Raw genomic sequence first — 26,505 nt, 5'->3', positions numbered from 1 at the left:
GACAAAGACTTTTCTTTTCAGGCGAGCCTTCCCTCAGTGACTGGCTGCCTGAAGGCAGTTCTTAAATGGATGGTTGGGCCTTACTGCTTTGAATGTGTTTTTGGTGTTGCTTTGTTTACCATCTTTTAGCGGGTTCCCCCCCCCCCTTTTCCCTGAAAACACAGGTATGCAGCTTGCAGGTGCTCCTGGGTTTGCCTCTGAGCCTGGATGCCCAGGTTTTGGCAGTGGCCAGCGGTACTTTTGCCCAGGTAAAGCGAGGGCACCAGCTGCACCCGTCCCTGGAAAGGTCCGATTTGGCCACGGTGGCGCTGGCCGGATGGCTGGACTACTGTAACACACAATGTGTGGGGCTGCCGATGGAAAGGGTCACGAAACTTCAGCAGGTCCAAAACATAGTAACCAGACAGAGAACTGGGACTGGACACTGGAATCACATCACCACCACCACCCCCGTTACAGCAGCCCCACCAGCTGCCAGTCTGTTTCCAGGCAGAATTCTGAGTGCTGGTTCTGACCTAGAAAGTCCAAAACGATGTGGGTCCAAGCTATCCCAAGGACCATCCCTTGACGAGCGTGTTCGAGGGTTAAGATGATCTGGAGAGGCCTTTCTCTCAGTCCCGCCACCTTCACAGATGTGTCTGATATAGGCAGAGTCTGTGGATGCTCTCAGACTTTGGAACTCCCTGCCACTGGAGGCCAGCCTGGCCCCATCTTGGCTGTCTTTCTGCAAGCAGGCAAAGGCACCTTTCTCTTCAGGCCAGCCTTTCCCTTAAGGACGGGCTGCCTCAGAGAAGGTTTTTAATGGATGGTGGTGCCTTAATGCTTTGAATGTGTTTTCAGTGTTTCTTTTGTTTTCTGTCTTTTAGTGTGGGATTTGCTTGGTCCTTTTAAATATTTGTATGCCTTCTGGTTTTTAGCTGAAAATACTGTCTTTTAATGATGTGAGCTGCCTTGGGTCCTTTTGAAGGAGAAAGGCGAAGTAAAAAAAATGTTTTAAAGAAAATAAAAATACATCATGAGGGCCTGGGTGGGTTTATTTATTTATTTATTTAATTTATATCCCGCCTATCTAGTCGTGGTGGACTACTCTAGGCGGCCAACAACAGAGATAAAATACAATAACATAAAACAGCATAATTACAACAACAATTAAAAATAGGGAAACAATAAAGGAGAGAAGAAAATCAAAAGTAATCTGGAGAGAAGGCCTGCCGAAACATCCAAGTCTTTAATAGGTTCTTAAAGGTGCCCAGCGAGGGAGCTCCGCGAATGCCAGGAGGTAAGTTATTCCAAAGGCGAGGAGCCACCGCCGAGAAGGCCCTATTTCTTGTTTTCTCTTTTCGGGCCTCCCTCGGCGTTAAGCTCCTCAGCCTCACCTCCTGGCTCGCCCGTGTGACCCGGGTAGAACTTGGTGGGAGTAGGCGTTCCGCCAAATATCGAGGCCCTAAACCGTTTAGGGCTTTATACGTAAGCGTCAACACTTTGAAGTCGATGCGGAACCTGATGGGCAGCCAATGCAATGCGGCCAGAGTGGGCGAAATATTTTGGAATTTTTTCACTCCACTGAGTAATCTGGCCGCCGCATTCTGCACCACCTGTAATTTCCGCAGCAACCTCAAAGGAAGCCCCACGTAGAGCGCATTACAGTGGTCTAATCTTGAGATTACGAGCGCGTGTACTAAGATGGTGAGCGCCCCCACATCCAGGTAGGGCCGCAGCTGGGCTATCCGCCTGAGGTGAAAAAAGGCGGTGCGGACCACCGACGCCACCTGTGACTCCATGGAAAGCACCGGGTCCAGATGAATCCCCAAGCTGCGTACACCATCCTTTGCAGGGAGAGTCACCCCCCCAAAAGAGAGGGAGTTTCCAGTACTTCCGACTTGTCCGGGTTCAGCCTAAGCCCGTTCTCCTGCATCCATTCCAGTATAGTCCCCAGGCAGCGCTGAAGGCACAGGATGGCTTCTCCTGCGGTTGGCAAAAAGGAGATGTAGAGCTGCGTGTCGTCCGCATACTGGTGACACGAAGCACCACACCCCCTGATGACCCCACCCAGCGGCCTCATATAGATGTTAAATAGCATTGGGGAGATAATCGACCCCTGTGGAATCCCACAATTGAGGCTCCACGGGGCCGAGACTCTCTCCCCAAGCTGTACTCTCTGGGGGCGGTCCTCCAAGAAGGAGCGGAGCCAGGCCAATGCGAGGCCACCTATTCCCAACTCGGAGAGCCTCCCCAGGAGGATACCGTGGTCAATGGTATCAAAGGCCGCTGAGATGTCGAGGAGGACCAACAGGGACACTTTGCCCCTATCGGCCTCCCTCAATAGGTCATCACACAGGGCGACCAAAGCCGTTTCTGTGCCGTGGCGCGGCCTGAAGCCCGACTGGAATGGATCCAGGGCATCTGTTTCATCCAGGAGCGCTTGAAGCTGGTCGGCCACCACCCTCTCGACTACCTTGCTAAGGAAAGAAACATTGGCGACGGGCCTGTAGTTGCCAATTTCGTCCGCCGCCAAACTAGGTTTCTTCCTGATGGGCCTAATGAGTGTGTCCTTCAGGGCAGATGGAAATCTGCCCTCAAGGAGAGACCCATTTATTATAGCCGTGGCCCACTCCGTTGTTAGCGGCCTGGCTGCTTTGATTAGCCAGGCCGGGCAAGGGTCCAAAGAGGAGGTGGTGGCACGACAGCGGTCAAGCGCCCTGGAGACAGTGTCAGGCGTAACAGGCTGAAAGGTGTCCAGGATCACCGGGCAAGACGGAGCGCTGGACATCTCAGCTCGACTCACTGTGCTCAAAAAAGGAGAGAGGTTGTGTGGTCCTCCCAATGTTCTCAAGCTAACATTTCTCTCACCCACTAGTCATTTTAGCCAGTTGTGATAGAAATGGAAGCTTTAGTCCCACCTCACCTGGAAGAGAAAATTTGCCAGTTCCTGCATGACAAGAAGGGGAGACAGAAAGCATATAAAGCAAAATAAAATAATGCCGAAAATTAAAGATGTAAGATAACTTTATTTTTCCTCCTTTGAGATTCTTGAGATTCTTGAGGGTTTGATACCACATTGAAGAGAGTATGTGAGATAAAAAGGGTGTGTGGGTGGGTGGACTGGGTCCCCCGAAACTCAGAAATATTTCCGTGATTTGCCTTTGGCTTAATATAACGAAAGCAGCGAAACGTTCTCCACTTAAAGCCGCAGAATTGTTAACCAAAGTGTAATTAGGATCTTCTGTCGAAATGGAATCAATATTTATGGCTACTGCACTTTAGCTGATTTGAAAGAAAAATGTTAATGTTCATTGCCTGGTTCATTCACTTAAAAGGCTGGTTCTTACTAGCGGCGCTGCTTCTTGTTGGAACGTGGTGCCGGATTCCACGTTTCCCACGTCCCCCGAGTTCTCTTTGGTCGGCGGACAGACCACGGAATCTTTCATTCAGAACATTGCGAATCGAACCGAGCCCAGCTTAAGAGCACAAAACAGGGGTCAGAGGAGGTGCCGTGATCAAGAAGCCAGGAAACGTTGTGCTGAAGACTAAATTTGGGATCTGGCAAAGAGAGGAAGCCCACAGCCAGGAAGTCTCCAGTCTGACTATCACGTCAGCCATGAGCCTTAGACCAAACCAAGCCAGCCTCCATGGAAGAATAAGGGTGTCCCTTAAAGGCTCTTCTGTAAGAATTACTGTGATGGCTTTTACAAAGTGCTTTGAATGCAGAGAAAACATTTTGTAACTTGAATTTTGCTATTTTGTGCCATCAAGTTGCTTCCAATTTATGGTGACTCTACTTACTTACTTACTTACTTACTTACTTACTTACTTACTTACTTACTTACTTACTTACTTACTTACTTACTTACTTACTTACTTACTTACTTACTTACTTACTTACTTACTTACTTACTTACTTACTTACTTTATATACTCGAGTATTAGTCTAGCTTTTCAGCACAATTTTTTTTTGCTGAAAAAGCACCCCCCCCCCGGCTTATACTCGAGTCAGTGTCAAAATTACATGTTCTCCCCTGTAGTGCAGGTGTTCTCCGGACTCCCCCGCTCATCTACGGGCAGCTGCAGCCTCTGTGAGTGGCCCAATGACCCGGGTTAAGTACACTGCATTTCCACTTCTAGGACACTCCCATCCTCCTCTTTCTGCATATTCTATGTACCCACCTTCTTCCTCCATCCTCCGTCTCCCTCCATCTTGTTACGCAGCAGTAAAGCAGCAGATAAGCGCAGCATCCGGTATGAGTCTTCCCTCTGCAGGCGGTGAAGTGTGTCTCGCAGCTCATCAAAATCATTTAACTTACTGATGCCTCAATTAATGTGATTTCATTGGCAGCTATTTTTATTTTTGAAATTTTCCAGTAGCTGCTGCATTTTCCACCCTCAGCTTATACTTGAGTCAATACGTTTTCCCAGGTTTTGGTTTTGGTTTTGTTTTTTTCAAATTGGGTGCCTGGGCTTATATTCGGGTTGGCTTATACAGTACTTAAATTTTTTTTGCCCTGCCTTTCTCCTTGAAAAGGGATCCAAGACAGCTTACAACAATGAAAGACAATATTTGAAGTTGAAAACCATGAGTCTACAACGGTGATTAACATCATTAAAAACAATATATAAAAACTACGTTCAATGAAGGAGGAGACATCTTACATCATGAACAGGCAGTATTAAGGCAAAGATCAATACGTATACAAAAAAATTTTTAAGTCCACTTTGAGAGATGGAAAACACAAAAATGGAAAACACAAATAGTACTAAAAATCCAGTAAAAGCAGAAATGCATAATAATCTATCTAAAAACCATGCACAGGTAACTGGTCTTATGGAGGGAAGGCTTGCCTGCTTGTGGAAGGACAGCAAAGACAGGGCCAGACTGGCCTCCAGTGGGAGGGAGTTCCAGAGTCTGGGAGCAGCCACAGAGGAAGGCCCTCTCCCATGTCCCCAACAAGCGCACCTGTGAAGGTGGCGGGACTGAGAGAACAGTCCCCACACATCATCTTAACAGGCTCATCAAGGGATAGTTCTTGGGATAGCTTGGACCCACGCCGTTTTGGGCTTTCTAGGTCAGAACCAGCACTCAGAATTCTGCCTGGAAATGGACTGGCTGCCCGTGGAGCTGCTCTAACAGGTGTGTGTGTGTGTGTGATGTGATCCCCCCGGTGTCCAGTCCCAGTTCTCTGTCTGGCTACTATGTTTTGGACCTGCTGAAGTTTCTTGATCCTTTCCATCGGCAGCCCCACACAGAGTGTGTTACAGTAGTCCAGCCATCTGGCCAGCGCCACCGTGGCCAAATCGGACCTTTCCAGGAACGGGTGCAGCTGGCGCCCTCGCTTTACGTGTGCAAAGGCACTGCTGGCCACTGCCAAAATCTGAGCATCCAGGCTCAGAGGCAAACCCAGGAGCACCTGCAAGCTGCACCCTTGTGTTTTCAGAAGGGAGAAAATAATAAATCCTAAACTTTCCTACCTCTGGCCAGTCGTTGATCTTCCACAACTCCTTTGCGCCCATTTCCACGGGAGCGATCCATTCTGTTACGCCATTGATTCTTGACCCTTCCGCCTTGGGGGAATAAGTGCTCTTAAATCCAGACATATAATAGAATGTCGCTTTCTAACCGTATCACTCTCAGCTTCCTTGGCACCCTGAAACGCCCTTTCAATATTAAGCCATGGACGCAACAGCGGATAATGTAAATGGTTTTTTTTTTCATTTTTTTTAAAACTTGGCCTGCCAATATTCCAACACCCTTGAAGTTAAGATTAGTATTCTGGTTTCCAATTAATGCATCTTAATTGCATGACCAAAATTCATCCTACCTGTAGTAGCGCTGCTGCTGCTGCTGCTGCTGCTGCTGCTGCTGCTATTATTATTATTATTATTATTATTATTATTATTATTATTATTATTATTATTATTATTATTATTATTATTATTATTATTATTATTATTATTATTATTATTGATATGGCTCATTAACTGTTTCAAGAAGCATGCATAACACCACGATGTTCTCTTCCTGCTGGGTGAGGTTACAAGAGTTTTTTGTGGGGGGGTTTTTGTGTGGAGATATTTATGGGAACGTTAAATTCTTGTAAAATACTTGTGTTTTGCTTTTACATACCTTGTATTCTGTACAAAATGCAAGGATTTTTAAAATGCAAAATATAGGGTTTTTTGGAGCAAAATACAAGTGTTTCCTTCCGAAACAGGTTTTTGTTAATGTTGCTACTGGCAAAAAGGGAACTTTCAGCCTTTTTTTTTCCTCTTATGGAGAACTGAAATATCTCACTGCAGTGGACTAGTTTTCCATAGAGTTGTCTCAGTGTGTTGAGACATGCCTTTTCACTGAAGACGGAAAAAGATAGAAGTATTTGCTATCTCCTTCTGTGTATGTTTACTGGCCCAGAATCATCCCAGAATGCAGGACACAGAATAATGGGCTCAAGCTACAGGAAGCGAGATTTCTGACTATCAGGAAAAACCTCTTAACTGTTAGAGCAGTACAACAATTGAACCCATGACCTTAAGAGGGGGATGAGTGTTCCAACGCTGGAGGCGTTCAAGAGAAAAATTGGATCACCATCGGTCAGATCTGCTTTGACTTCGATTCCTGTCTTGAGCCAGGGGGTTGGACCCGATGGCCTTATGGGGCCCCTTCCGACTCTGTGATTCGATGATTCCATGGTTTAAGCAAGAGCAAAGTTTACATTCGGTGCTTCTCCATATTATACAGTAGGGATTCAAACCTGAATTTTAAGCAAGAGCACAAAGGTTCACAGAATTCCTCTTCCCTGATGGATGTGACTCAACACAGAATAGGTCCCCACCATTTCTCCTTTCTGCTAAGGCTGGTAGTGTTGGTTCAAGACCTGGCGCCCTTGCGTGGGACTTCAGTGGAATGAAACGCACCAGTGACAGCGAAGGGAATAGATTCGCAACTGCTTATAAGTCAACTCATAGAAAGGAAGGAAGCTGAACCTAATGAGCGTCCTCGGAATTTACATGAGGAAATTAAGATAAAGCCACATTCACCAAGGCAATCGTCGCCTTGACCTACAATTGCACGGAGACGTAATGTTATGTACAGTGGGTGTGTTTGGCGGCAGGGGGGAGCATCTGCTGCGTCAAGTCTGCCTCAATTGATAAGCCGACATGGCCGTGTCTCTTTTATATATATATTTTAGGACACCTGTGCCTGGTATGGAGACACACATTCCCGTCATCTTCCTGGATTTAAACGGTAAGATGCAGGACAGACCATCAGGATGAGGTGAAAGGAGATGCTGAGGAACGGGAGTTGAAAAGTTGTTTGTTGTTTTGCATCTTTGTGGCAAAAAAAAGAGAGAACTGGGCCTGTTGAGCCCTGAGGGGGGAAAAAGACTGAGATTGGAGAGCCCTTTTCAAAATATTGAAAGGATGCCCTACAGAGGAGGGGGCAGGATCTGTCCTGGATCATCTCAGAGTGCAGGACATAGAATACTGGGCTTGAGTGACAGGAAGACAGATATTTCAGCTGAATATCAGGAAAAATATCTTAACGGTTAGAGCAGTACGACGACGGAAACCATGACCTTAAGAGGGGGGTGACTGTTCCGATGCTGGAGGCGTCCAAGAGAAAATCGGACCACCCTCGGTCAGATCTGTTTTGATTTCGATTCGTGTCTCGAGCAGGTGGTTTCGACTCAGTGGCCTTAGAGGCCTCCTTTCCGACTCCATGGTCCTTCTTTGAAAATTTACCCCACAAAAAATGATCAGAGGTTTGGTCAACCCTCTGCTTCTTGCTGGCCTCTGCCGTTGAGAACTGGCACTGTGTGTTCAGTATCTGAATTGAGGCCTACAAGAAGCTCCTGGTTCTTTGAGACTAGAGAAGAGGGCCCTGCATACTGCCTCCAAAGAGCTTTCCCGAATCACAGCACTGTGGGGGCTGTAGGTGAAACGCTCCCTTCCTTGCAGTCTTCTCGTAGTCAAGGCCTGCCACCTTTCGAAAAGTCTTATCTGGAAAAGCACCACATGGTAACTGTGCTGACAGAAGCATAGGAAGCTGCCCGGACAGCGTCTGATCTTTGTTCCATCTAGCCCAGTATCGCCAGCTCTGACTGGCAGGTCTGGCTGTCCAGAATTTCTGGTCTTGCTTAGCATCAGAAAGCAGAAGGTTGGGTGTGCTGTTCTGCAGCACTCTGCTGAGGGAGCTACACATGCTCTTTCCCGTGGAGAGGGAAGAGAGCACCACCCATGCACGCAGATTGCGCGGGGTGCTTCACATTTGGTGCATTCATAATGCCTCTTGTCCTCTCCTGAACAGATAGCTTGGGAAGGAAACTATCCGTGTCTCTCAAGTGTTTGCCCTGTTGCCCAGGATGTCTTTTTCCCCAAATGATCTTCTGCTCATCCCATGTTTATCTTTTTGTTTCTCTTGTTGCAACACTTGGAGTGGAATCGCTCACCAATAGAGGTGGGCACAAATAGCCAGTTCGGCAGTTTGCGCCTTTTGTTTTGGTTTTTTGTCCGAACAGGTGTTTGGTACTTCGCAGCCCTGCCTCCGCTGGTAGGCGCCTCCTTGAAGACAGCAGCCTGGCTTCTCTGCCCCGCCTCCTCTGGGCACTGCCTCTGAGTGGGCAGCTGCTGGAGGAGGCAGGACTTTGAAACACCGAACAGCTATTTGGCCAATAGACGAACTGTCACAAACTACCGGACCAGCAGTTCGTGCCCATCTCTAGTCACCAATGTTAATAATCTAGCAAGAGTTAGGGCCAGTATATAGAGGGCAAGAATTGCTACGCCTGGAAGCCTGGCCACCAGATCTTGGCATGGAAATGTTTGGCCTTTGCATTCACAGTAACATAGGCTTATCCGAAAGCGAGCTCAACCTTCTCTTGCCAACACCTCTGTAGGACAACATTAGCTTCAGAGGCCACAAGTCCTCCAAGACCTTCCCAGTCTGTGCCTTTCACAGCAGCTGCTCACCCAATTTCTCTCTCTCTCTCTCTCTCTCTCTCTCTCTCTCTGTGTGTGTCTCCCTCGCCCTGCCCTTCCCAAACCCTGTGTAGCAGACGATTTTAGCTCTCAGGATAACCTCGATGAGCCAGAAGCTGGCGGCTGGGACGCCACATTGACTGCGGAAGAGGAAGACGAGTTGTTTGAATTGCAGATCGTGAAGCATCACGAGAGCGAGGTAAGGCAGAGATGCAGGTCTTTTGCGGTCTGGGGCTAGACCTTCGTACAGGTGCCATGAAAACTGCTTTCTGTGGGATTCTCAAGGCATATCTTGTAAATACTCTCAAGGCCCTGAGGTAAGCTGCCTTGGGCTCTTTTTAAGAAGAAAAGTGTAGTAAAATATTATGAATGAATGAATGAATGAATGAATGAATGAATGAATGAATGAATGAATGAATGAATGAATGAATGAATGAATGAATGAATGAATGAATGAATGAATGAATGAATGCACTACATCAGCATTCATCCACTGTTCTGGCTTTGCCTTGAGATTCATCCTTTTATTTATTTATTTATTTATTGGACTTATATACCGCCCCATAGCGCTACAAGCACTCTCCAGGCGGTTTACAATTTAATTATACAGGCTACACATTGCCCCCCCAGCAATGTACTTGATGAAGTACCTGGAATTCTTCTGTTTCACAGCTCTAGTGCAGGCCCTTAACTGATTCCAAAACAATCTCAGGCCCTTGCCAGACTACAAATCCCATGACTCCTTAAGATCGTGCCACCACAGTTAAAAGGGGTATCAAATTCATATGACTTTGTCATGTGGCTATACATCTGTTGCACATGTAAATACTGTAAAATGTCAACAGTGGAGGTGAGCCTGAACTGCCCATTCGGTGGTTTGTGCCTGTTCGTTTAGCAGCCGAACAGATGTTCTGTGCTTCAAAGCCTGGGCTCTTCCAGCCAAGTGAGCACAGGCAGCCACCTGGCTTCCCTGCCCTGCCTCCTCCAGCAGGTGCTCACTTGGAGGCAGCCGCCTGGCTTCCCTGCCCTGCCTCCTCCAGCAGGTGCTCACTTGGAGGGAGCCGCCTGGCTTCCCTGCCCTGCCTCCTCCAGCAGGTGCTCACTTAGAGGCAGCTGCCTGGCTTCCCTGCCCTGCCTCCTCCAGCGGGTGCTCATTTGGAGGCAGCCGCCTGGCTTCCCCGCCCTGCCTCCTCCAGGCACTGCCTCTGAGTGGGTGGCTTCCAGAGGAGGTGGAACTTTTGAAGCACCAAACATCCGTCGGGCTGCTAAACGAACTGGTGCAAACCACTGAACTGGCTGTTCATGCCCATCTCTAAGGAATGCGCACGATTACATATGTGTAGGTTGCTTGCTCTTTTCTGTACAGAAGTCCTTTCAAGGACCGGACATCCCCTCAAGGTGGTAGAGTGTGGAAGAGCAAAGATCTGGTCCCACGAGGTTTCATCGTCGCTCTGAATCCTTTCCGTTTTGGGGGTTTATTTTCACAGGCAAAGGCTGAAGCTTCCTGGGATTCCACCGTTCACAACTGTATACAGCTGAGCAGAGGAACGGCAGCCGAGCAGAGGGTTTACCTTATCGTGCGTGTGGCCGTGCAGCTCAGCCACCCGGCCGAAATGCAGCTTGTCCTCCGGAAGCGGATTTGCGTCAACGTTTATGGCAAGCAGGTATATCTCTCAAGAGCAATTAAGACAGTGGGATCCCTCTTGTGCGTCAAAGGTCCCTGTGGGCCAGCCTAGCATTGCCTTCGGTAACAACCAGATATGTCCTTTTTTAAAAAAATTGACATGGTAATGTTTCTTTTCTTCCTGCTTTCCACCAGGAAGCGATGTTCAAAGGTGTATTGCATCTGCATAGGAAGGTTTCATTGAGCAGAGCTTGGCATTTTTGGGGGGGGGGATTTTTCTGGCAGGGGATCACAGCATCCTGTATCCCCTAGCCACTGGGGACTCTGGGAGTTGTGATCCAAAAATGTACCTTTTCCAAGCTCTTATACTGCATGCTGTGGCCTAAACCCAGACAGATCATGAATTTGTCTAACATTAGATAGACAGATAAAACTTTATAACGGCCAAAGACCAACATTGTCTAATGTTTTTCAGAAGAAAAATGTTCTCTGTGGTTAAGTGTGTCACCACATCTGGCAATGAAATGTGCAACTGAATTTTCAGCGAGGCGTAAACAACGGAACACCATCCGTGTTTTTAGGGGCCAAAATCCTGTTAGTTATCCTAGTATATCACACTAGAGTAGGCCCATTGAATCAATGGGACTTGGATAAGTCAGGTCCTCCATAAGTTCCATTGATTCAGATGGGCCGACTCTAAGTGTTTAAATCAGTGGAACGTACAGAGGAGTTGACTCATCAAATCTCCATTGATTCAGTGGGCCTCCTCTAATGTAATTAACTGTGCTGACCAACACGATTTGGGCCACTGCTTATGCATTCCCTAGATCTGAGGTATGGTGAACCAAGTTAAAACTATTCCTGCTTTTTGACATTCTCGAGCTTTTTACCCGCTTTTTGCTGTTGACACACTTCTAAACCAGTAACATTAAAAGAACCACCTTAAATATATGTATAAATAGTTTTATTATCTCTCTATATGCTCTGTGGATCTTTTATAGTTGAGTGATTACACACTGGTACCAGTGACTGGCGGGAGCTTAGATGTACTTAACTGGATATCTCCACGAGCTTCCTTTTTTTCTGTTGACTTCTTTATTTAGGGGAAAAGCTCAAAAATAGTGTACAGTATTATAAGAACCCTATCTTTAAGGTGTTAACCTTTCAGGGGGTAAAGGCATAACGGTGTCAATCTTTGGGAAGTAATATGCCTGCAACACTGTCCCTTTTTGGTGTAACAAGTAATGCTCATTCGTTGTGTGCAAAATAGTTCATTTGGGGGAATTCTTACCCATTTTCCTGGTTTTTCCTCCAGTTCTTTGTCAAATACAGTAATAACATGGCTACTAATGTGGTAGCAGAACTACAAGGCATGTATTATCCTTTTAAAGTAATGGCTAATAATATTAATGATTATTAGCCATTGCGTAGTTTATGGCTAATAATCATTATGGCTAATGATACCACTCTGATGGCAGAAAGTGAGAAGGAATTAAGGAACCTTGTAATGAGGGTGAAAGGGGAGAGTGCAAAAAACGGTCTGAAGCTGAACATCAAAAAAACTAAGATCATGGCCACTGGTCCCGTCACCTCCTGGCAAATAGAAGGGGAAGATATGGAGCCAGTGACAGATTTTACTTTCTTGGGCTCCATGATCACTGCAGATGGAGACAGCAGCCACAAAATTAAAAGACGCCTGCTTCTTGGGAGGAAAGTGATGACAAACCTCGACAGCATCTTAAAAAGCAGAGACATCACCTTGCCGACAAAGGTCCGCATAGTCAAAGCTACGTTTTTTCCAGTAGGATGTATGGAAGTGAGAGCCGGACCATAAAGAAGGCTGACCGGCAAAGAATGGATGCTTTTGAATTGTGGTGCTGGAGGATGCTCTTGAGAGTCCTCTGGACTGCGAGGAGAACAAACCTACCCATTCTGAAGGAAGTCAACCCTGAGTGCTCACTGGAAGGACAGATCCTGAAGCTGAGGTTCCAATATTTTGGCCATCTCAGGAGAAGAGAAGAATCCCTGGAAAAGACCCTGATGTTGGGAAAGTGTGAAGGCAAGAGGAGAAGGGGACGACAGAGGACGAGATGGATGGACAGCGTCATCGTAGCGACCAACATGAATTCATCCAAAATCCTGGAGGCAGTGGAAGACAGGAGGGCCTGACGTGCTCTGGTCCATGGGGTCACAAAGAGTCGGACATGACTGAACAACTAAACAACAACAACAATATTAACATTTTAAAGCAAACTATTCCAGATTCTGATGTTGAGTTAAATATGTTTGCTTTTTGGTTTAGCTTCTCCAACTAAACTCCTAAGTCAGTTATGTTGGCTTCTGTTTCATTAATTCTTCTCCCTCGGGATTCTGCCATGCCACCTCAGGATATTTTGCTGGATATTGAGAAAGACAGGATAAACCACCATTTGTTTTTAAAAAAAGCAATCTAATTTCAATCTCAATTTAAATCGTGATTCAAAAATGGATTTTTTAAAATTTAATTTAAATGGTCCAAAGTCGTAATTTTTAAAAAAAAGTTAAATCCTGGTTTAAATTGTGATTTAAATCATGGTTTATATCGTGATGCAAATCATGGTGAAAATGGTGGTTTTAAATCATGGTTTAAATCAAATCCATCCTGCCTGGGAGGCTTTAGGTGCTCAGATTTGAACATGCCTACCAGCCGCCTCTTTTGCCTTAATTGACGCCTCTTCTCCTTTCCTCTTTTTTCATTTTTTCCCAACCTTCCTTGTTCCTGACTCCATGGCAGTCGCCAGGATTTTGCCTTGAGGCTCCAGGAGGCTAGTATACAATTTTCCAGTAGAGCATCTTGGCAGTCACCACCTGAGTTATCCGTAAGAAGCCGAAAGATGCAGGACGACGGTTCATGTGGTCCGCCTTGTTTGCTGCTGCTGTAGACATTTCATCCCCTTGTGCCTGTAATAGGCTGTGTTTATTCGGTCGTCCTTTCATCCGCTTTTCTGCATGTTAGCAAAATATGCTTCAGTAAATGATCGCCCCATCTTCCATCCTGCTATGTAGCCAGTATTTGTGACAGGGTTCTGGCACACATTCAGGCATTTCTTTTTCCTCTCAGCAGGCCTCTGGGGTTCAGCGTGACCTTGATGGAGAAAAAGAACCAAGACCACCAAGAATCTGGGCTGTAGCTTCCCCATTTTAACCTCACCGGAACCTCAACAGGCCACCCCATCCCATTTTATTATTATTACAGTGGTGCCCCGCATAGCGACGTTAATCCGTTCCAGGATTAATGTCGCTATCCGGAAACATCGCTAAACGGAAAGAACCCCCCCCCATAGGAACACATTAACCCTGTTTAATGCGTTGCTATGGAGCAAAAACTCACCGTTCAGCAAGGATCCTCCATAGGCGCCGCCTCGGTAAGCGAGGAATCCGTCCAGAAAACAGCAGACGGCCATTTTGGAACCGCCGATCAGCTGACATTTCCCCCCAGCTGGCTGGCGGGCACTTTGGAAGGAAAGGGCGCATGGCCCTTTCCCTTCCCCCGCTGCCGCCCTGGGAGGAGCAAGCCGGCCAAAGTGCTGCTCGCCGCCGGCCCTGGGCTGAGCGCCCGCCGCCTCTTCCTTGGAGGAAGAGGAGGAGGTAGAGCGGGAGAAGGGGAGCCAGGTGCCCGGCCCTTTCCCTTCCCCTGCTGCCGCTGCCGCCCCGGGAGGAGCGAGCCGGCTGAAGCGCTGCTCGCCGCCAGCTCTGGGCTGAGCGCCCGCCTCCTCCTCCTTGGAGGAAGAGGAGGAGGTGGAGCGGGAGAAGGGGAGCCAGGTGCACGGCCGCACCAGGGCCCTTTCCTTTCCCCCGCCACCTCCGCCACCCCGGGAGGAGCGAGCTGGCCGCAAAATCTGCATCGCTATGTGGATTTGTCGTTTAACGGGGCACTCGTTATGCGAGGCACCACTGTATTATTATTTTGAAAACTAGAAGTAATCAGATGGTGTTTTGGGGTGAGCAGGAACTTTTTAGGGCCTAAAACAGGTTGAAGGAAGAGCAAAATATGCCCCGTGGAGGCAACATGGTGTCCCACTGGCTATTTTAGGGCCCGTTCCATGCATCCAAACACTTTGTCATCCCTGATTTTAAGAGGAAGGGTGTGACATTTGGAATCCGTACTAGGGAGGATTCTGTATTGTCTGAGAACACACTCAGGTAATCTGGTGTTGCTAAAATGTTGAAGTAGGTCATTATTGAGGGCAACTGGGAAATATTCTGTCTGTGTGTGACTCAACAAAAAGAGAACGGGGTGTGTACATGCACAATTGTGTGACTCAACAAAGCACAAACCCTTCTTGAGATAGAAGAGAATGTTTCAAGACCTTTTATTTCACCCGGTTCTACCCACTCTGACTGGCAGCCATTTTCCTTGAATGTGTGTGTGGGAATTTTCACTCACTGATTAGGGCCCACTTGTTAGGGGTTCATTTTACCAGATGCCAAAGAATAAAAATGAGGACTTCCTTCTAGCTGAGTGAGTGGTGGCCCCTTCCAATGTTCTTCAGACGCGTTGCGGCTGCCTCGTTGAGTTCTGCTGTGGTACAAAACCCTTCCTTAAATTGTTTTCCTGTGCAGCCGGCTAAAATCACGCCACTCTTTAGTTATTCTCCACCATCCGTATGCGTCCCAAATGTGTAATTCAAAGCCATATCAATAACCTTCCAAGACGGTCCAAGCATTTTGCAGCAAACTTGAGATGAGTCATCTCTGCATTAATTCAGGAGTCGGGATTTTTAACCTCTCGAGGCACCCTGTCAGCATAAACAATGGCTGTGACCCTCTTAAATCATTGTTTGTAATGATCTTGATCGCCAGGAATTCAATGGCCAGACTCGTCTGCAATGCAAAGCGCAAGTTGCTCCCAGATCACAAGGAACTGTGTCGGGTGGGGGGGAAGAAAAGGAGGAAAAAAATGGGTCGTCATGTCATTTGGGAAGAAGTCACCTTGCTAGTATCTCTGCAGCAATGCGGACGTAAGAAACATGGGGTCAGATCTTCAGGTGGTGTTCTGAGAATCTGAGCACAAACACCCTCTCTTGTTCATGGTGTATGACAGTTCCCCACTTTCTTGCACAGTGTGGATGTTGAAGGTTAACAGAAATTGACGTATCTGACAATTTTATGTGGAACAGCTCTCCCGTCTCAGAAAGCACTGAATGACAGAAATGGGAAAGTTCTGTTACTTCTGGGGACGAGCAGGTGCTAGTCTGGGGGTTCTTGAAGATGTCCCTCTCAAAAAAAGTACCGTATTTTTCCGTGTATAAGACACTTCCATGTATAAGACACCCCCACTTTTCTAATCCAAAATTAAGAAAAATAAGTGGGGCTTAGCAAGTGTAGGGGGAAAGGGATCAAAGCGCTGCAGGATCGCTTTGATCCCTGCTTTCCCCTCCACTTGTTTTTGTTCTCTCCTCAGTTTACTACCGTGTATAAGACGAGCCTCAATTTTTAATCTAAAATTTGTAGACAAAAGTATAGGTTTATACATGAAAAAATACGGTAGCTTCTCTAAGTTTTAAAATAGCAGGACTCTGCAGTTTTGGAGGAAGTCGTTTTACTGTAAAAAGAGACACACTGGAAAAGACAATAGTGCTGGGAAACATTCAAGGCAGTAGAAGAAGAGGAAGAAATGAAATTAGGATTGGTGCAATAAAGGAAACCCTGGCCCTCAGTTTGCAAGCCCTCAGCATGGCTGTTAACAACAGAATTTCGCGAGGTTATTGACCTCTCGTGGTGCGGTGATTAAACTGCAGTACTGCAGCCAAAAACTTTGCTCACAACCCGGGCTCAATCCCAGGTAGCCCACTTAAGGTTCATTCAACCTTCCATCCTTCCGAGGTCAGTAATTTGAATAACCAGCTTACTGGGGGTGGGGGGCAGGTTGCAATGTATAGCCTGCATCATTAAATTGTAAACTGCCCAGAGAGTGCTTTAAGTGCTCTGGGGCAGTATATAAGCAGCAAGTTGTTGTTTTTTTTTTTTTTTTTTGTATGTTTCATTTTATTTTGTTTCTGCTTTTCCGAAGGGTCACCATCCGTTGAAAATGACTCGATGGCCCATAACAGCATCTAGCTTCTGGTGTGTTCTGTCCTTTAAAAAAAACCTTTTATGAAAAACTGACTTTTCTTTCTAGGAATACGTAACTGTTTTTCTTTGTTACGGTGCAAATGCATATGCCACGTCTTGCAAAATGCTGCTTAATATGCAGAGGAATTTACATGGGATTGCGTCATGGCTTGTGAGACAGGTGACTGGTGCGCGAAACCTTGTTCCACTCGCTGTCAGTCCTGCTAGCGTGTGGTGGGAGTTGGAGAAACAACTTCTTACGGCCTCTTACCTCGTCTTTTTTTGCTAGAAAAGCAACAGCCTGCGCTGTCTTTTATTTATTTATTCATTGTGCTGAGCGAGCTGTGCATCTGCTTCATCTTGTTGTTGAAAGATCACGTCTTTAGCGTTGACTTATTTGAAGCTGCAAGATTTCTCTCCCCTCCAGGGTTTTGCCCAGAGTTTCCTAAGGATGATGTCTTACCGAAGCTCTGTGCCTGGCTGCGGAGTCACCTTCGAAGTTGTTTCGAATATTCCAGAGGTGAATATTTTTTGGGGGGGGGGAAATGCGAAGATTCAGTGCTTCCAAAACACAGCCACTCATCCCTTTTCCTCAAAGGGGAACATTCACACAGCCGGGTGTTCACTGAAGTTTTGCCACCCATTTAGTTTCCTAGGTAGACTCGTCGCAGATAGGAACAAACGGGGCCCCTTTCTTCTCGTGGGAGATACCTTTCTGCTTTTTTTCCCCCGGAATGTGACCCATATTCTCCCTTGACCCCACTGTGGACCGGTGCAACCAACTGCCGTAAATGCATAATCTTAGAGACCCTAGTTCTTAGCTCTTGACACTGTCCACAGCGTGGGTACCTTTCATTGATTGATTGATTGATTGATTGACTCAAGTGTCCATGTTTCAGGTAGAGTTCTGATAATTATAGACCAAAACAAAAGTCCAGATTCTTGCTCACTCTGAATTAGGGATAAAAAGCTTCCTCTCTTTTCCAGACCGTGTCATTTTCAACTTTGTTCATTCCCCAGCTTGGAAATTTTATTTTATTTTTCTTTGGAAATTCTGGATGTTGCCATCTTAAAAATCAACGTTTCCAAGTGTTAATTCATCCCTAAGTCTGCTGTATCCCATTTCTGTCTTAGGTGTCTTTTTAAAAAATTCACAGGGAAATGTATTTCGATACATGTTTTTTTAAATATATATATATATATACAGTGGTGCCCCACATGACGACGGTAATCCATTCCATAGAAATCGCTGTTTAGTGAAAACATTGTCTTGAGAAAACCGTTTACCCATCGGAATGCATTGAAACCCGTTTAATGCGTTCCAATGGGGAAAAATCATCATCGTTTTGCGAAGATCGCCCATAGGGAAGCCATTTTGCGAAGCGCCGATCAGCTGTTAAAATGGCTGCCCTGCGAAGCATCGGTCCCGAAAAAACCGGTTTTGCGAAGTGCCGATCAGTGGCAAAATTGTCGTCTTGCGAAAATCAGTTTGTGAAGCAGGGACCCAAACATCGTCCAGCGAAAATCACTGTTTTGCGAATTGCTATAGCGATCGCGAAACCTCATCGTCATGCGGATTTGTCGTTTTGTGAGGTCGTCGTCTAGCGAGGGACCACTGTATATCTTACAAAATAGACCTTTTAAAACATGTTTACTCTCAAGGTATACATTTATCAGTGTATTTTGTCTTCAAGTATCCATTTTTCTGTGCATGTTGGTATTCCATTATGGGGAGACCATGGGCCATCAGCAGCACAAATAAATAGGCTCTAGATAAGATCAGCTGCTGGCTGGATAGCTGAGTGGTTTAGGCATCTGGCTGTGGAGCCAGAGGTTGGGAGTTCGATTCCCCCACTGTGCCTCCTGGGAGAAGAGCCAGCCTGAGTGGCCTTGGGCAAGCTGCACAGTTTCAGGGTATCCCCAGAAGAAATGAAATGTAAATCACTTCTGAGTATTTTCTATCTGGAAAACACTGGAAAGGTGTCGCCCTAAGTCAGAAGGGACTTTTAAAAAGCAAATCAAATAGAGCTTGAACTCAGTGTAGAAGCTAAAAATGACCAAATCGACATTGGTTTGGACTTTGGGCATGTCATGGGAAGGAAAGAATCATTGGGAAAAAAAATAATCCTGAGAAATGTTGAAGGCAATGTTTGAGGTGGTCTCTTTCCCCATCCCAGGACGCTCAAGGAGCAGAAGAACGGGAGGCACTAGCCAGAATGGCAGCCGACGTGGAGAACACCGCTTCGGCTGACTCAGAGGCCCATATAGAGAAATACCTCCGGAGTGTACTGGCCGTGGAGAACATCCTTACTCTGGACCGGTTACGCCAGGTTCGTTGAAACTAAATTTATAAAATGCTGCGTGGTGAGTAACATGCCGTTGGATGCAAAGCTGGGGCCTCTGTAATGAAATCTAGATTTTTCATAGCAATGTGCGGAAGACCTTGTGGAATATATAATAGGATCCCCTTATCCGCAGGATCAGTATCCACGGATTCACTTATCCACAGTCTGAAAATATTAAAAGAAAAATTCTGGAAATATATATGAATGAATTTACCAGAACTGACCACTAGAGGGAGCCAGAGACTGTTCTGTGTGTATATCGATCACGATTTAAATAGTGTTTGATATAATTAACGTTTTTTAGCATCTGATTGGTGAGGTGGGGAGGGCCTTCTACTAAAGATAGAGGTGGGGGACTTTCTCCTTTTCGCCAATTATGTCATCTAACCCCAAAGTGTTGTTTACTTACATAGACGTTTCTCCAGAGTGTGTGGGGCTGCTTCCCTTGTTTGTTCCATCATCCCAACCTAATTTTGGAAAAGCTGCTGCTTTGTTCTCTTAGGGCTTGAGTGTGAATTTCCAAAACGGTTGGAGAGGCTTTGATCTGTCACATTTGTGCGTTGATCCAAGGATTTTCAGTCCGGAGGGACAGGCTGCATTCACATGGGTGCATTATTGTCGATCAGATGGGGGGGGGGATGCATCAAGAGCGGGAGGCATCCAGCGAGGTGGACAGGGAGTGACCAAACTTTTGAAGCATCTCTTTTCTAGAATTGTCAGGGAGGTTGATACAAAGAGCAAAGCTGAAGAGGTAGGTGTGTTCTTCAGTAACTACAGTATGACCCCCTTATCCATGGATTCAGTATCCACCGATTCACTTATCCACAATCTGAAAATATTAAAAAAGAAACCCCTTTTAAAAACAATGAAGCTACCAGAACCAACCACTAGAGGGAGCCAGAGAAAAATAGATTTCTATTGTGTCATTACCAGAAGTGGCTACTAGAGGGCTCCAGAGACCATGCCATGTGTAGCAGTCTGTATTAAAATACAGTGGTGCCTCGCTTAACGAGCGCCCCGTTTAACGACGAATCCACATAGCGATGAGGTTTTATATGGCAAAACATCACCTCGCGATGATCGGTAAACGTTTTGCTTACCGATTATTGCATAACGATGTTTTAAAAACAGCTGATTGGCGGTTCCAAAATGGCCGCCGGGAAAAAATGGCCGGCCGCAGTGTTTTCGCGCCCTTTCCTCGCTTACCGGGAAGCGAAAATGGCAGTCGGATGGAGGATTTCCGCATAGCTGTGAGTTTTTCCCCCATAGGAACGCATTAAACCCCTATGGGTATTTTTTTCCCGGATAGCAACGATTTTTTCGGCACGGATTATCGTCGCTATGCGGGGCACCACTGTAGTGTTCTGTGTTTTTCATAATCCGCGGTAGGGCAGGCTTGGAACCAAACCCCTTTGGATACAGTGGTCCTGCATGACTCCTTAATGCTCCTTACCCCTCGTCCAGCTCTTAGCTCCTTCCCCTTTGGCAGGTTGGGGACAGTGGTGGTAAATGTTAAATTGATCTGTTGGTTCATTGCAGGAAGTTGCTGTGAAGGAGCAGGTCACGGGAAAAGGAAAGCTGTACCGGAAGAGTCTCAGTTCCCCGAACGTGAATCGGGTACGTCTTCACAATTATGCATGCCATTCCCAAGAAGCAGTGGGCAGCTCCGCTATAGGGCAGGCGGCCTCTTGGTGGTGGGAGGTAGAAGCTCTCAAACTGGAAGGGGTACATCAGGATGCTCTAAGCATGGATCTCCGCCTCGGGCACTCTTCCAGCCTCCAGGCCCACGGATATTTGCCCATCTTGCGTTCCACGTTTTGATATCTCTTCCCCCCCCCCTCCCTCACTTTTTCAGCTCTCTGGAAGCCGCCAAGATCTCAATCCGCCCTATAGCCTTGCTACTTACAAAGTAAGTTTTCAGAATTTCGAGAATCTGGTTTTCTCTTTTTTTTTAAAGAAGGGGCATTATTTGGATATTGAACGTTTTTAATGAAAGGATTATTGTAAATATTTTTGATAAGATGTTCTGAAAGCTGCTTCGAAAAGGATTCATTGCTTCCTGTGTTTTTTTTAATTGCTGAGTCTTGTGCTTTAGTACGGTATGCGATTTAACATTTTGTGAACTACCCGGAGCGTGTATGGGGTATGCAAGTTGAGATAATAGCATAGCACCGCACCCCACGACACGACACATGACATGACATGATAGTCTGATTTAAGGCAAGATTAGATGGTGAGAAAGCTTCCAAACGATTTTTCCGACTTTTTTTTTTTTTTTTTTTTTTTTTTTTTTTTTTTTTTGAGGCTGGCTAGCAAGCTTTGATAGCCATTGCCATCCAATACACTTAGCTTTGGTACCTACCGGTAAATCCTGCTGGCGCTTTGCAAACCCTGGAAGTGTTTGGTCTTCTCCGAGGTCCATTATGGGGATCTGTTTTTTCCTTGTACCTCCAGGCTAGCTGGAGAAAAGGTGTCTTTGAACAGAAACAATATGCTTTTCTTTTCGAACATCCTTTCCTGTGCAATGAGAATCAACAGCTGGTATTCCTTGGCCGCCCATCCCCTGAAGCTTGCTGTAAAAGTGAGAAGCAGCCCGAGGTGGGTGGGGGGCAGGAAGAGAGAAAGATAGACAGACAGACACACAGAGAGAGAGAGAGAATGGAAATTTAGCATCCTTGGCTTCAGTCTATATGGCCCGTTACTTTTATTCCAAACTTCTATGAACATGGGAATCTTTTTTAAAACCATTTTTTAAATGAAATGCTATTATACCGTTCAGGCAATGCACAGTTTCACGGCGGTGAGTTTCACAGAGACGAGAACTTGGGGAAGTTTAACGTTCCTGGACAACAATGGTTCCCAGCAGCCTTTACTGGCGAGGAGATTCTGGAAGTCAAATAATAACAAGGATGATGAGCATGTTTCCAAATTCTGAATGAACCACATTCTGTTCAAAGCTGAAGCACCTTTTTTCAAAGGTCCATGAGTTTCGGTGGAAGGAGTTGAGACAGGTTGAGATTTTTTTCCCCGCCGGAACGGATGGGCCTTGAAAGTGGACTGACATTTAATGAATTGAGCCTGTTGATATTTTTTTTTTCATCCCACTGCCATAGCAGTTGCCAGCAAAATGCTGTAGCTGATTATTGATTTGTGTGGGTGAGAGGCATCTGCCTTGCATTTGGCTAGTATCTGCAGCTAACTTTCACATTTTGGAATATCTGTAAATGTTCCGTAAAATGCAAACCATTCTTTGTTTTAAACTACTGTACTGGTTTTTTAAAAAGTGGAAAGCACTGTTCATAATCTCAATTTTCATTATTTCTCTTTGTTTTGTTGTGTTTTTTTTTGTTTCTTAACCCTTCAACGGTACCCATCCCTCATTTGCATGTTATCAGTTTCCAAAAGTCCTGCCAGAGGTAACTCATTCATTAGGTTTGCCTAATGAATGGGATAAATATATTATCCCATTGTGGAGTGCTTTGCCCTTTGCTCTAACCTAACGCTTTAAATCTGCTTTGGAAATGCTGTGCAGTGTCTCCTTTTTTTTCCCCTTTGTGCTTTGTTAACCCTAGAGATAAGCATCCGTCTTCTGAAGGTGATGGTGGATGCATCATGATAGAACTGGACATGCTTTAGAGATGGGTTGCTTGTCTCCTTATCTGAGCAGTCACAGCGGTCTTGCTGTTGATACTTGTACGCTGTCTCTGATTTATACAGAGGTTTAGGGAATAACTTTCATCCCCAGAAGTGAAGCTGACAGTCTAAAGCAGTGATTCCCAACCTTGGGTAATCCAGGTGCTCTTGAACTACAACTCCCAGAAATCCTGGCCAGCACATCTGGTGGTGAAGGCTTCTGGGAATTGCAGCCCACAAACACCTGGATTACCCAAGCACCGGTCTAAAGCAGTGGTTCCCAACCTTGGCTCCCTAGAGGTTCACGAACTGCAACTCCCAAAAATCCTGGCCAGTACATCTGGTTGTGAAGGCTTTTAGGAATTGCAGTCCACAAACAACTGGATTACCCACGCACCGGTCTAAAGCAGTGGCTCCCAACCTCGGCTCCTCAGATGTTCACAAACTGCAACTCCCAGAAATCCTGGCCAGCACATCTGGTGGTGAAGGCTTCTGGGAATTGCAGTCCACAAACACCTGGATTATCCAAGCATCGGTCTACAGCAATGGTTCCCAACCTTGGCTCCCCAGAGGTTCACGAACTGCAACTCCCAGAAATCCTGGCCAACGCAGCTAGTGATAAAGGCTTCAGAGAGTGTTAGTCCAAGACCGTCTGGGGACCCAGGGTTGGGAACCATTGGTCTAAAGCAAAAACGAGAAAACTTTGGCCTTGTAAGCTGTTCTGGAGGTCAACTCCCAGAAATCCTAATCATCGTGGTTGGCATTAAGAGACAAATAGGAGCTGTCCTCCATAGCATGTCCTTTAGACCTCTGGTTTTATGCCTTCCTTATTAAAACTACATTTGGTGACAGGATGTAGGACCCCAGGTTGGGCCTTGGAGTGCACATGGAACGCCTTGCGCTTGCATGTACATTGTGTGTGTGTTTTCGCCCTTTCCCGTGTTTCTCAGAGAGAGTTTAAACCCCAGTTAAACTCTCTCTGAGAGTTTAAGCCATGTGAATTTTGTCTTGTCTGGTTTCGCTGCGTGACTTGCAGAGGACGGCCATGGCTTGCGACCGGCCGGCCAACGTCTCCTTGCGCTCTTAGCCTGCCAGCGAGAACAGGAGGTTTTATGGAGCCCTCCGTCGCCTGCCATCCATGATGGTGGCGTTAGGCTTGATGGGTTGCCAGCAGTGGGGGTGTGTGACCTTGTTAAGACACTTCTCAGTCCCCTAAAAACAGTCCAAAGAAAAAGGGGAAAGTTCCACACTCAGGCATAAGGCAGGTAGAGCAAGACATTGGTTAGTTTTTCGGAAAGGAGAGTCCGTGATAGCCATTTTTCAACAAGTCCTTTCAAAGCAGTTGAGCATGGCCATTGTGTGGCATGTTGATTTTGAGAAGAAGAGGCTGTTGTGAGCACCCTTTAAGAGGACAGTCGGACGCGATCCTCAGCTAACAGGTTTGTGTTCTCCCCTACCTCCAGCGACAGGGATTGCTTTATTTGCCTTTTCTGGATCAGACCAAGATCTATTTAGGCAACACGTCCCAACCCCAATGAAGTGGGTACTCAATGTACTGGCCTTTGAAGAATGGAAGGCTGGGTCAACCTCAAGCCTGCTCACTGAACCCATTGGGACTGAACTCGGGTTGTGAGCAGAGTCTTGACTGCAGGACTGCAGTTTTAATAACTGCCACAAGACTCTTCCTATGAAGACATGGATTCCAGTCAGATTTGCCCCGGGCTTTTTGCCCAGGGCTAGTTGCTCCTTATTATGAACTCTGATGGGAGGGAGTGGAGCTAAATCCATCTGTTGTGGTAAGAGCTGTTGGGTTTGGTCTGCACTTTTAACGACCAGTAGGTTTTATAGGGATTAAATGGTCCTGAACCGTTCACCGCTTCTTCAGATGCAAATCAGCTACAATCTATGAAAGCGGATCCCATAAAAAGAAAGAAAGAAACCTGGGGGAGTCTTTCAGGTGTCGAAAGACTTCTGGTTGTTTCTGCAGCTACAGACTTAACACAGCTAGATGTTGTGGCATCTGAGGGTCAGGAAAGTTTAATTTGGTGTAACACTTCCACGGGCCGCTCCCCACTTTGGCCTGCGATCAAGACCTCTATGGCCTGAAACGTGTCAGAGTTATCGCTGTTGGTTTTGCTCAGTCCCGGGCAAAAGGGAAGAACAGGAAAGTGCAGGCAGAGAGAGAAGGATTTGAAAAGGGTTTAGAAAGTGCCGAACCTTCGGAGCAGTGACCTTGTGCCAGGGTGAGGCGGGGAGCGTGATGTTCTTAAGAGCGGCGGATGAGAATTAGTTTAATGAAGTCTGACCTTGGTGCCCAGTCATTTGGCAAAGGTTTTCCCCAGACATATAATGAATGAGTTCTTTCTTGCATTACTTGATCGTCGTCCTTTTTCGGAGATTGAAGTGCCAGGCCTCTGATGAGTCTCAGCCCTTCTAAGTTTAACATGAGCACAGGAGAGAAGAAGGGTCTGTATGTTTATAAATGAGAGAGAGAGAGATCAAACCCAAACCAGCGCTGCAGTAGCCGCATGCTAGACAAAGCTAAGCCATGGGGTGTGTTTTGAGGACGTGATGGCCAGCTGTTAAGTGCAGTAGCTTCCTGGCTATTGACTTTTGTTAGTATTAATGTGGTAGAAGATGGGTGGTCTGGACTGATGTAGGGAAATGGACAGATTGTACCAGAGTCCCGAAAGATTGGAAAAGAAGGAGAGACAAGCAGCAAGTTGGTCCAGAGGATTAAGGGGGAATGCTACTCTTTTCGTCTTTGAGGACATCAACCCTGAGTGCTCACTGGAAGGACAGATACTGAAGCTGAGGCTCCAAGACTTTGGCCATCTCATGAGAAGAGAAGACTCCCTGGAAAAGACCCTGATGTTGGGAAAGTGTGAAGGCAAGAGGAGAAGGGGACGACAGAGGACGAGATGGATGGACAGGGTCACCGAAGCAACCAACATGAATCTGGCCCAACTCTGGGAGGCAGTGGAAGACAGGAGGGCCTGATGTGCTCTGGTCCATGGGGTCACGAAGAGTCGGACATGACTGAACAACTAAACAACAACTCTTTGACTTCCGCTAAGCTTAAGTTTCAAGGAAGAACTCTTCCTTTTGACAATCTCTCTTGTATAGACCATCCCACTCTGGAGGGCTTTGTTTCTGAAGACTGCAAGCTTTTTCCAGAGTTCCATCCTGTTACCAGCTAGCCAAAATCCTATTGCTTGCATAAAGTAGACGGGCATAACTTTTAACAGCAAATGGCTGCAAGTTACAAAATCAGCGCAGACCCTGTCTGTGGCCTACTGGATCACACCTCCCAGTGTGCAACAAAGAATGTTGACAAGGACTTCAGTAAGTTGCAGCCATTTCCTCCCAAATTTAGGCTTGCAATAGGATTTTGGCTACTTAAGACATTACGACATCCTGTTGTGATGTATGGAAGTGAGAGCTGGACAATAAAGAAAGTAGACCGCCGAAGAATTGATGCCATTGAATTGTGGTGCTGGAGGAGGCTCTTGAGAATCCCCTGGACTGCAAGGAGAACAAACCTATCAATTCTAAAGGAAATCAACCCTGAGTGCTCCCTGGAAGGACAGATCCTGAAGCTGAGGCTCCAGTACTTTGGCCATCTCATGAGAAGAGAAAGACACCTTGGAAAAGATCTTGATGTTAGGAAAGTGCGACGGCAAGAGGAGAAGGGGATGACCGAGGATGAGATGGTTGGACAGTGTCTGCGAAGCAACCAACATGAATTTGACCCAACTCCGGGAGGCAGTGGAAGACAGGAGGGCCTGGCGTGCTCTGGTCCATGGGGTCACAAAGAGTCGGACACGACTAAACGACTAA

The 26,505-nt window shown here is 46.4% G+C and overlaps 1 protein-coding gene and 1 long non-coding RNA gene across 7 annotated transcripts in view; both read left to right on the top strand.

Annotated features, from left to right (window-relative positions):
- KIF13B (kinesin family member 13B) overlaps positions 1–26,505 on the top strand; it is a 205,950-nt gene that overhangs the window by 157,057 nt on the left and 22,388 nt on the right. For 2 of the 6 annotated variants that reach the window (XM_072986489.2, XM_072986480.2), the window contains exons 29-36: positions 7,182–7,237; positions 9,045–9,169; positions 10,458–10,634; positions 17,115–17,207; positions 18,865–19,017; positions 20,572–20,649; positions 20,888–20,941; positions 22,428–22,448. In XM_072986489.2, the coding sequence (XP_072842590.2) occupies positions 7,182–7,237; positions 9,045–9,169; positions 10,458–10,634; positions 17,115–17,207; positions 18,865–19,017; positions 20,572–20,649; positions 20,888–20,941; positions 22,428–22,448 (757 nt within the window). The remainder of the gene's footprint in view (positions 1–7,181; positions 7,238–9,044; positions 9,170–10,457; positions 10,635–17,114; positions 17,208–18,864; positions 19,018–20,571; positions 20,650–20,887; positions 20,942–22,427; positions 22,449–26,505) is intronic. The other 4 variants (XM_072986508.2, XM_072986497.2, XM_072986485.2 and 1 more) reach the window with 3 other exon arrangements.
- Positions 556–3,234, top strand: LOC144584790 (uncharacterized). Its single transcript, XR_013539232.1, has 2 exons — positions 556–1,031; positions 2,807–3,234. It is a non-coding gene; the product is annotated as an uncharacterized LOC144584790 (long non-coding RNA).

The sequence above is a fragment of the Pogona vitticeps genome, chromosome 1 (assembly GCF_051106095.1).
Source record: "Pogona vitticeps strain Pit_001003342236 chromosome 1, PviZW2.1, whole genome shotgun sequence".
NCBI classification, from domain to species: Eukaryota; Metazoa; Chordata; class Lepidosauria; order Squamata; family Agamidae; genus Pogona; species Pogona vitticeps.
This window is presented reverse-complemented; position numbering and strand designations above follow the sequence as displayed.